The 10,843-nt window shown below is 40.5% G+C and overlaps 1 protein-coding gene across 2 annotated transcripts; it reads right to left on the bottom strand.

The window, feature by feature from the left end:
- Nucleotides 1-1,750: 1,750 nt before the first annotated feature.
- On the bottom strand, nt 1,751-10,265 carry gata5 (GATA binding protein 5). 2 transcript variants are annotated; one of them, XM_016680520.1, is made up of 7 exons: nt 9,926-10,265; nt 7,992-8,612; nt 5,121-5,290; nt 3,930-4,055; nt 3,649-3,733; nt 3,401-3,528; nt 1,751-2,232 (listed from the first exon to the last, which is right to left on the bottom strand). In XM_016680520.1, the coding sequence occupies exons 2-7, from the start codon at nt 8,476-8,478 to the stop codon at nt 2,113-2,115; spliced, it is 1,116 nt and encodes a 371-aa protein (XP_016536006.1). In that variant the 5' UTR covers nt 8,479-8,612; nt 9,926-10,265; the 3' UTR covers nt 1,751-2,112. The 2 variants fall into 2 exon arrangements, with proteins under 2 accessions (XP_016536006.1, XP_007569789.1); XM_007569727.2 differs by having other exon boundaries at nt 3,930-4,058; nt 9,926-10,264.
- Nucleotides 10,266-10,843: the final 578 nt, after the last annotated feature.

Below are 10,843 nucleotides of genomic sequence, written 5' to 3'. Positions count from 1 at the left end.
TTGCTGCTGGCTAGTCTGAAGGAGCAGAGTGGGAGAGTCAAAAAGGAGGTCTGCTCTGTGAGGTGAAAGCAAGGTCTCTTGGAAACTACAGCGCTGAGGGGGAGCTGCACATAGAAAAGAGGAGGAGATGCACTTTGGTCCCTTCAGCTGTTCTTCACAGCAGAATGAGAAATCTTTTAATCTCCTGTGGCAGCCAAACATGCATGAATGAATGAGGGCAACACTCCAGGCATGGGTTTGTTGAGGGAATAACATTAAAACATGGCATAAAAGAAAAGTAGAGTAGTACTCAGAAAAGTATATTTTACAAAATACTGCCCCTTTAAGTAGCTCAAAGTGAGGATTGATAAAGTGAAAAATGGAGGGGGGTAGAATGTGACTTTGCATCTTCAGCTGAGAAAACAAAGACTGTTTTTTCCAAATAAAAATAGGGGAAAATGAAAAGGTCCAGATGATGAGCTCAGTGGCCTTCATTGAAAAGTGAAACAACGTTGACATGTAGTCACCAGTTGATACCTAAATATAACTGAAAGGTTGCTGGGATTGATCAAATGGGCCAAATACCCTTAACTTTCATTGTCTAGGTTTAGGTTAAATACATATTAGTTTATTATATATTCTTGGCTGTATATAAAAAAAACAACAATGCCAATTTTAAAATCGACATAACAGACAGTTGTTTGCATGGGAGGATTCTTTAAAATGGTAAGTTATGCAGAACGCCACAGCCAGGACTCTGACACAAAAACTTCAGGTTTCCACACAGGACTCCACTGGAGATGCAAATGCACTGAATTTTGATTTATTTCAGATGCTATTGAAATAATCTTTTCACGAATGTCTCGGGTTTCTATGTACTATTTGCCGTTTGGTTGTTGTATCATTTTGTTGTGACTTTTATATCTTGAAGGTGCCATAAAAAGAAAGGTTTACTTATTTAAACCTGTGTATGTATGGAATGAAAAGAGAAAGTGTCTTCAGTATATTAATTATATAAAATTATATAATATGTTTATTAACCTGAACAAGATTTCAAATGTCATCAAAAAATAAAATAGCAACAGAAACAGAAAGCTCTTCAAAAAATCCACACACATTCTCTTATCAACCAAACACGGATAATTACATTATGATTACAATCATTTCACACTGTTTTTTTTTATTTGCCTTAAAAACTTATTTTTAAAAGAAAAATTGATTCATTGCACTTTCATCACTGTTGAATCAGTAAAATGGAAAACATTTGGTAGTTGGACGTTTTCATTTGACATTTACAAGACTTTTTTTCCGCCGTTCTGCTGAAGCAAGTCTAAGACAATGTGAGCCTCGTAGCTCAGGCGCAAACAGGCGTTCTGTGAGCAGAACGGTGAGCAGTGGTTTACAACCGGCTGGTTTTAGTGTCCACAATGACTTTTAACTGTCCTTATCTCAACATAAATAATGTGCCTGTAAACGTTAATCATCTACACGCTGGTAATGAGACATGCTCAACAGCCATAAAGAGTTATTTTCAGTCCGTTTTTTTTTTTTTTTTTTAGATTCCTCTGAAAAATAACCCACTGGAATTGTTTTTAAAAGCAGAGAGGATGGCGACAAAGCAACAACTAACAGAGAAAAGAAATTACAACAAAATTATTTAACAGCTCTAAAATCAGGTTATTGTATCCTTATATTTTAACATTCCTCTTGAATGTTTTTGCATTGATGTCCTCTGTTTAGTGTAATGTTTCTTCAAAAACATTGTTTTTATTAGGAAATAGGTAGTTGATGTTGGATGTATTGAGGAGATATAGCTTGCTGGACGGACATCAGTCCAAGTTCTTAGGTCTTCTTAAGTTGTTTATAAGTTTTGCTGCAGATTGTATTTTGAAAGTCCTACTACAATCCACTCCTGGTTTGTCATTTACAGCCAGTGTTTCCAATAAAAATCCAAGATTACTTGGTCGTAGGTAGTTTTTTTTTTTTTTTTTTTGCATTCAGCCCGTTTTGATCCATATTAGAACAGTTTCCCCACAGCTTCAAAGTCAGTGGAAGTTGCGTCAGGATGAGGAGGATTGTCCTTTCAGTGATGTTAGAGTTAGCCGGTAAGCTAGTCCTGTTATCTGGGGACGCTCATGCTTGAGACAGAGCGCACCAGGAATTCTGTGGAGCCATCGACGTGGGGGTAAAAGGATAATCCTCGTATTTAATGTCCACATGTCCGGATGCCGTACTGTCTAGCTGAGAGGAGGTCTGCAGAAAGAAAGGAGACAAAAGCTTCATTAGCTAAAAAAAAGCAACTCTTACTCGATATTTAACAAAAATGTCTTAGGAGAGACGTTACGCTACAGCTTGCACACAGCTAAAATATCCTATTTATGTCCTTTTCTTTGTATCTGACTAAAACTTTTATGTTAATGTATAATATTTGAATTCAAAAATGATTGCCCCCAGCTGTCCCTTGTGTTCCCTGATCAGTCCCTGTGTATTTAAACCCAGCCCTGTGTGTCTCTTGTTCCCTGTTGGATCCTTGTCGTGGTTATCTCATTTCTTCCTGTGTTGTGCTGTTCCAGTGCTACCAGTGTCTGAGTTCCTTGCCTCATTTGCTCACCTGCGCTGCCTGGACTCCTGCACATCTTTTTGGTCATCATTAAAAATAATTTTTTTCATCACAACCTGGCTCCAACCGCATCCATCCTCACCACAAATTGACCCATATTCATGAAACCAATAGAGACTCTGCTGTATTAGTTTTTTATTTTTTTTTATTATTATTAAAATAGAGGACCACCACCTTTTTAGGGTTTAGTATTTAAGAATATATTTTTGGAATGGAACTCAGAATTATTCAATGTGCAAATTGTTAAGTTAATTTATTCGCTGGTTTTACTATTTTTTTGTGAGAGCATATCTGACACATTTAAAACAAAATGTATCCTTGGAAGTCATAATGCCCAGGTGCAATGCTAGCTTATGCACCATTAGCTGGCAATTTCAAAGCAGCCAATCTAAGAGTGCCGTTCATTTTTCTTGCCGCTGATTGGCTGAAACCTCAGGAGCGTAGATGACAAAGACTGTAGATGTTATCTTCTGCTGTAGTGGTTTCTACTGTGTGCACTGACGCATAGCAAGGTATATTTGGTGTGTAAACTATTAAGAGTTGCAGTTATAAGCATTTTTAAAAGGGGTAAAAGCAGTTGGGGATTTTAGCTACGGTCCTTAACCCCGACAAATACTGGGGAGGTCAGTGAATATTCCTCAGCCAAATTCTGTAAAGAGTGATAAATGTCTCGTTGCTAAACGTTATCAGTTTTTTATTTTTTTTTCATCATACCAATTCTCTCAGTCAAATGATTTAGTATTGCTTCTATTCTCCATCCTGTATGGAGTGTCAGAAGAATGTGACGGGAGGAAGGGTTACCTGAGAGCCAGATGTGATGGTCTGCCCTGCGTAGGGCGACGGGGCCATGCTGGGTTCACTTTTAATGGTGGAGGCGTGTTCGGAGACTGATAGGGAGGACGGGGAGCTAGTGTCAGAGGTGATGGAGCCTAAAAACAAAACAGGAAAATCATTCACTCTCATTATGTTGTGTCTAATGCTATTTTCTTTTCTGTCCTCAAGACTGCTTATGATTTGACCAATCTGATTCCTGTGCGTGGGGAACCAACCTGTGGACGCTTTAGTCTTCGGTATCTTGGGTTTACGCTTTCTTGTCTGAATGCTTTCTTTCTTCATGGCCAGAGGTCTGGGCACCTGGAGGGAGTACAGCAACACATGAGCTGGGCTTCTCTCCAAAACGCCAACACAACAGGAGCCACAGAGTGTGTTATCTCAACTCACACAAGCCCTTCTCCCACACATCACAGCGACCTCCATGCCCTCTGGGAGACTCTGTCTTTCCCCGACGAAGCGAGTTCATTAAAGGAGTGTTGGTGTTGGTGTGACCTACCCCGTGCAGCTTCATGTAGAGTCCGCAGGCGTTACAGACGGGCTCTCCTTCAGCGTTGCGTCGCCATAACGTGGTGGTGCTGGTGTGGCAGTTGGTGCAACACAGGCCGGCCCGGCGGGACGTGGTCTGCTGCAGCACACACACACACACACACACAAAAAGGCTCAAACACAGGACCGTATGCTTCAGATTCTCCTCTCTAACAATAATTTGTCCCAAAAATATAAATAACTTTCTCTTTTTATTCTAGCACTCAGTTCAAAAAGCTGTGGGGCTGCAAAGAACTTTGTCTAAAAACAGCACACATCAAGGACAAGGTCAGCGGAGGACAAATAAAAACAGGGAGAGAAACGCCCACAGTGGCATCTGCAACCACATCTGCTGTGAAAAGGAGGAGAGTTCCTGGGAATAAAATTAGAGCTGTGGGGCCTTGGCTTGCACCCACAAAAACAGACTGGACATCATTTACAAAACCATGAACATTCCAAGTTTTACTTCATTAGCATTTTATAACCGCTTAATCAACATTTAGCAATCACCAAGTTCATATTAAAATGACATGAGGAGTAAATTATGGGAGGTGTTGTGAAAATACAGCTGGTAAAAATGGCTGAAGCCTATACGGAAAATAATTAGGGGGGAAAAAAGGATTTTTGCTTTTAAAAAAAAGGAGGAAAAAAAAACTGGGTGGAAAAAAAAAAGAAAATCAATTTCTGAGATTAAAGTAAGGAATGTTTTCTTCCAGTGCCTGTAAATCATCTTTCATAGATTTCAGCTATTTCATCGTACACATTCTGAAAACGTCAACTGGTAAGAAGCTGCTTTTTGATTAAGATGTTCATAAATGATTTCTCATCGATTAGTTGATTCTTGTTCTTTTCAATTAGTTAATGCACAAATAGAAAACATATTTGGAAGATTTACTGCAAACAGGACAAATTATAATTTATAAGTTATTATGATTTTATCATTTTGATTGTGTCCTTAAATGGTATTTTGTTTTTATATGCACCCCTTCTGAGGTGTTATTCATGTTCAGAAACAACAACAACAACAACAACATAATAATAATAATAATAATAATAATAATAATAATAATAATAATAATAATAATATTCAATTTTTGATATTCTTCCCAGTGTACATTTTTTTAATGACCCCTTTAGGACCGGTTCCTTCTGTCAGTCTTACCAGCCGTTTCTGGGGCTTAATTAGCGGCCTGTTGATGCCGTTCATCTTGTGGTAGAGTCCGCAGGCGTTGCACAGGTAGTGACCGGTGCCGTCTCTGCGCCACAGCGGCGTGGACACGGAGCCGCAGTTCACGCATTCTCTGCCCTCTGTAGGCATGTCGTCCATCAGCTCTGACGGAAGAAAGGAGACATCCGTCAGATAACAAAAGTGCTCCCTGATGCTCATTGGATCAGTTATAAAATCACAATATTCCCATCTAAGTTCGACATTGAAAACAAATAAGATCGTGGACGGTACAGGGTCACCGGTTCCAGGCCAGTACGTGATAAATAACCCGCGGAGGAATGTAACCCCACGTTCTTTCTCCTCCGCTCCGCGTGATGCGGAGATCAAACTGCTCAACCAGTGAGTCGGGAGAGACAGAAGAATGGGGGTGAAGGTGTGTGTGTGTGGGGGGGTTGGAGGGAGCGATGGGGGGAAGGTTATCAGGAGGATCCAGGATTCCCCCATCATCCATCACGGCTCTGACAGAGGACGGGCTCCGGCCTCTAGCCGGCCAAATTCCTTCTCCGAGCCGTAGATAGAGCTGGCTTTAAGTCCGGGCTGGGCCGAATCTCTACTCGTCCCTTTAACTGATGGAGTTGGTTCACAGTTAAGTTGTTGAGAGGGAGGCATCATGCGCATGCGCTGAGGATTGAGTATCAACGCATTTCAATTAGCATGGAAAACATAATGACGACTGACTGTTTCGTAATGTATTGGGCCTTAAATAACAGGGCTGTGTGACGGTGACTGGTGCTGCTCAGTGCAGCCGACCCGGTTCGATTCTCAGCCATGGATCGTCTCTGTCTCTTCCCTGTAAGAACACTGAGAACGGAGGCCACAGAAACCTTTTTTTTCTTAAAAAAAAGCTGGATCAGAAACATAAAATATATGTATACAGCTCTGGAAAAAAATTAAGAAACCCCTTAAAGTGATCATTTTCACTGATTTTACTTTTTTATAGGCATATGTTTGAGTTAAATGAACATTGTTCTTTTATTCTATAACAACATGTCTAAGATATCCCAGGCAAAAATGTAGTATCTATTTCCAGAGAATGAGAAACTATTAACATAAAAAAAAGATGCAGTGCTTTCAGACCTCAAATAATGCAAAGAAAACAAGTTCATATTCATTTAGAAACAACAAAACTAATGTTTTAACTCAGGGAGAGTTCAGAAATCAATATGTGGTGGGAAAACCAAGTGGTTCTCAGTGGGGTTCAGGGCAGTGGTCTCTTAAATTTTTCCAAAGTTCTTATAACTTAAACAACATATGTACCAATTTTTTGTCAGTATTTTTTTTTTCCCTGAACGCCTATTTTCAGGCACATAATTATTTTATGACTGTAAAACTACAAGGAAACAAGCATTTCATTTTATTAACTAAAATATCTGCTTTTCTCTCAATAAAAAACGTGTAGATTGAAATTAAAATGCATTTTTAACAAGAGGAATAAGAGTATGAACCCTCAAATGATATTCATTCCAACATTCCAAACAAACAAAAACACAGCACAGGGCCTTAAGTGATGCTTCAGGCCTGCTGAAGGTAACGCTGATCTGCAGATTTAGCCAAAGCGGCACATCGTAACTGTGAACACATTTAAAAATGACAGTTTTACTGCTTTATCCTGACTAAAGCCTTTTGTGTTCCTGTTGTTTCTTTGTAACACAGAGGACAAACCACATGAGCAGAGCGATCTTAACAATAAGTCAAACTCAAACGGCATCAAATAAATTCTGTCAAAAAATAAATAAATAAAAAAAATAAAAAAGTTGCCAGCTCTTTTTTGGATTGGAGAGATTCTAATAGTTTAAGCTACCAGTATGAAAACTGTAAGGAATGTATCAGGTTATCTTCCTTGAAAATGAAACATGTTTTATTTTTAAGCTGCATATGTCTGTGCTTCATGAAATTACAGTGTTAAATAAATAACACTAAATAAATAAATAATAATAATAATAATAATAATAATAATAATAATAAAAAACAGATAATCAACCTACAATATAAAGGAATCACCACAGAAAGAGAAACTCAAACCAGTCCACTTTGCAAAGCGTTTGAAATTTTGAAATCAATTTGCAGCATCTTAACATTCTGCCACTTTAATCTTTTGGATTATATCCATCTCATTCTGAGAGGTGATAATGTTCCCAGAATAAACATGCCCTATAGCTGCTCTTTAATTAACCAGAGAGGAAAATGAGATTGAACTCAAGAGGACCCCTCCCCCCAAACCCCCACCCTTCGCTCGCTCCGATACCTGCAAGGTGGAGAGGCATGAGGCGGACCAAGGTGAGAACTGCACCAAACTCTCAGCAGCTCAGTGTTTACTGGTGTGTATTGAACCAACCTCCTGAGGTTCTGGGATTAAATTAACACTTTAATTGATTGCGCTAGGAGAGCATCTGCTTTGGAGAATGTGGATTGACTCGACCTGACGAGGCATTGTTCAGTGAAGGCGCTCTGATTGGGACTGTTTCTGGGACTCTGATTGAATCTCGGAGCGCATTACACAAGCGTTATACAGCCGCAGGGCTCTCCATCACCTCCTGTAATAAATAACCCGGTCCCGGCGAGGCCTGATAAGAGCATTCTTAAAGAGACAGTCGCTCGTGTAGTTAACAGAAGCTTCGTATAGCATTTAGATGGAGGAAAAAAAAAAAGTTGTATTCAAGGTTCAAAGGTAAATTCGAACTAAAACAATAACCCCCCGCCCCCAGAGTTAAATAGAATGAAATTAAAATCTTTACAAACTAGACTCGATGTAACTCCTTTAAACTTCCAGAACATAATTTGACTCAGATTCGGTTCGACACTCACCCAGACTGGACCTCCGTCCCCCCAGAGCTCCCTGCCGACCCTGCAGACTGATCACCCCGCTCTCGAAGGGCCCCGGCGTCCAGGAGGACGTGGCCATCTCCGGGCTCATGTAAGCGTACGGGCTGGAGTAGGACCCCCCCACGGAGCGCACCAGCGCCCCTCCGTATTGGCTCTGGTAGCCGCCGTCCCGCCCGGGGTTGGTGCTGACCGGCGGGCTGTGCGAGTAGGAGAAGCCGTGCGGAGGGTGAGGGCTGCTGGGGGCGAAGGAGGAGCCGTCCGCGGCGCTCTGGGCCCAGCCGTGGTGCCCGGCCAGGCCGTGGGACTGGTGGGTCGACTCGCAGGTCTGCAGGTAGGGCAGGGTGGGCAGCATGGCTGGGACCCTGGTGGTGGGGACGTACACCGGAGAGCTGGCCGAGGGGTGGATGTAGTTCCCGGTGTCATGGGGGTAAGGGGACTGGTTGGAGGACAGGGCCAGGCTTTGGTACATTCTGAAACTTTTAGCCTTCAGACGAATTGAAGGAAGACAGATGAAGATCCGACCGTCCCCTAACCGGAGAACGTTCCTTTCCTTTTGAACAAACTTTGTCTTCAACAAACTTGCACAGATTCTCCCAACCCACTCTGGCAAAAGAAAGCATCCAGAAAAAACATTTTTAATTCTTAACAAGCACCCAATACCGACCATATTCATATTTAAAACAGGGCTTCTACTAAAACAGATCATCAGAGACACCAAAAGCTCAAGAAAGATTTTTTTTGATTCAATGCTAAAAAAAGAGAAAAAAAAGAAAGAAAAAAAGAAAAACTGTTTGACTTTATCGCAAAACTGGTCACCAGTACTGTAATGTGGGGAAAATTTAAGAAGGCTTTTAAAAGGCACATAAATCAATCGAATTACAATCGAATTGAAAATGCTACACTTACTCAATTAAATTAAATTCTAACGATTAAGACCGTAACATGGTTTTCCAACATGCTAAAAAAGAAACTGAAAATAATACATTGGTTTGTGATTAAGTCGTAAAATATTGAAGAAAGTGACATAAAAACTTTTCCCCTTCCAAGATGTGCTGCTTCTGCTGCCTCGGGTTCAGTTAAAGATATTAAACTTGAATAAACACCACAAAACAGAAAATGTCTCTACCACCGGTCCAATGACAGAGTCCTGCTGAACGCTCCATAAAAATAAATTACATTTCGGTCTGTTCAATTCTGACCGAAATGTTAAGGATTAAATATAATGATAGATGTTAAAGCTGTATGAATATAATTATTGAACATCACATTTTAATGGCTAACATTCACGGGTGTTCAAAATTCCTTTTTATAGTGCATGCAATTTTTCTTAAAAATGGAAAAATGGAAAATTGTCCATAAGCAAGTATACATTTCTCTTGTTTTGTTTAAAATTTCAAATATAGAAATATTCTTTGTACTCTTTCCATAACTTTACAACTGAAAATATAATGTATTAATAAGTTAAATTTTGATATTACATAGCCTATAAATAACAGGCCAAATACTGATATTATTTCTCACATGCCTTCGATTTTTTATTTTTTTTTTATTATTCGGTGCTCTCAATAAAGACAAAAAAAACACACAGATGCATTAAAATATTAATGATCAACAATCATCGATATGCATCAGTCATATTTTACTCTCATCGCCCTTGCTTGACGTGAAACGGATCAAAACGACATTAAGTGTCGCTGCTATCTGTAGAGGCGCAGATAGAGCCCAGATCCTCCGGCCTCATTACATCCCGACCCGAGCGGAAACCGAATCGCAGATCGGTCCACATTTATCTCTCCCCTTTGCAGATATATATTTTTTTCTTCTATAAATAGAAACTCAAATCGCATTAAAAAAAAAAAAGTTGATAATGGTTCCTGCTTCTCTCCGTTCCTAGGCCTCTCGGAGTTTTATCTCACCAGATAAGGTCGGTCCGGTGATAAAGCGGGTCCGGTCCCCCCTCAGCAGAGACCCAGCCTTAAGAGAGGAGCTCAGCTGGGCAAGCCTTGACCACACCACACAGACACGGAGCCTCTCCGCAGCTCTATGCGTTTGTGCGTTAAAAAAAAAAGAAAAAGAAAGAAAGAAAAGTTGGAGAAGATGGAACCGAAGTTGCTCCTGTTGGGTGATTGTTCGCGGTTTTTTTTTTGTTGTTGTTGTTGTTCTTGTTTGGATCCGCTGATCGCTGCAGCGCGTCTCTTCCTCTCGGTGTATCTGCAGATAGCTGCTGCCGCTGATAATTTTTGATATGTGTGTGCGCCTCCGCGCTCTCCTATTGGAACATTTGTACGGGGGAGAAAAAAAAAAGAAACACGTGACCCAAGCCGCTGCTCAGAGGTAGGCCAAGGTGGGGAGGAGAGGAAAAGGTGGAGGGGGAGGACCCCTGCAGCGGAGGGCCCAAAGCTCCGCAGTATGGCCGTCGAATAAGGTCCCCGCTTTCACCAGCGTCCTGGGTTAACTTTTCAAGCACTTCATTCTAAAGACTGATAATATTTTTTAATTATGGATTTTGTTGAAGGGATTTTCTTCAACCTCTACAAACCGACTCAGAACTATAAACCTAGAACAGAGCCCGGTTTGTGAAATTGAAAGTTGGCTCCATCGCTGGAAAGTAAAAGTTCTACTTTTATAATTGTGAACTTGTTCACTTTAAGGGCCAAACAGGCCAAACAGAGCGATAAGACGCCTGAACAACAACTAACCTCATGCAGAACAATCCAGCATAACACAGATATGAGCGGATAACAGAAGGATAAAACGGCATTTATGACATTACCTGGTTAAAGGATATACAACTATAACATGTTGTGCATGTTGTTTTATAATAATAATAATAA

Source organism: Poecilia formosa, unplaced genomic scaffold (genome assembly GCF_000485575.1).
Source record: "Poecilia formosa unplaced genomic scaffold, Poecilia_formosa-5.1.2 Scaffold245, whole genome shotgun sequence".
Taxonomy (NCBI): Eukaryota; Metazoa; Chordata; class Actinopteri; order Cyprinodontiformes; family Poeciliidae; genus Poecilia; species Poecilia formosa.
The sequence above is the reverse complement of the archived record's forward strand: the minus strand, read 5'-3'. Positions and strand labels throughout refer to the sequence as shown.

Coding starts and splice junctions, on each gene's coding strand:
- gata5 (XM_007569727.2), bottom strand. CDS start 8,478: ATGTACCAAAGCCTGGCCCTGTCCTCCAACCAGTCCCCTTACCCCCAT. Junction 5,291..7,991: donor GGGACGGAGGTCCAGTCTGG/GTGAGTGTCGAA, acceptor TTCTTCCGTCAG/AGCTGATGGACGACATGCCT. Junction 4,059..5,120: donor TTAAGCCCCAGAAACGGCTG/GTAAGACTGACA, acceptor TGTGTGCTGCAG/CAGACCACGTCCCGCCGGGC.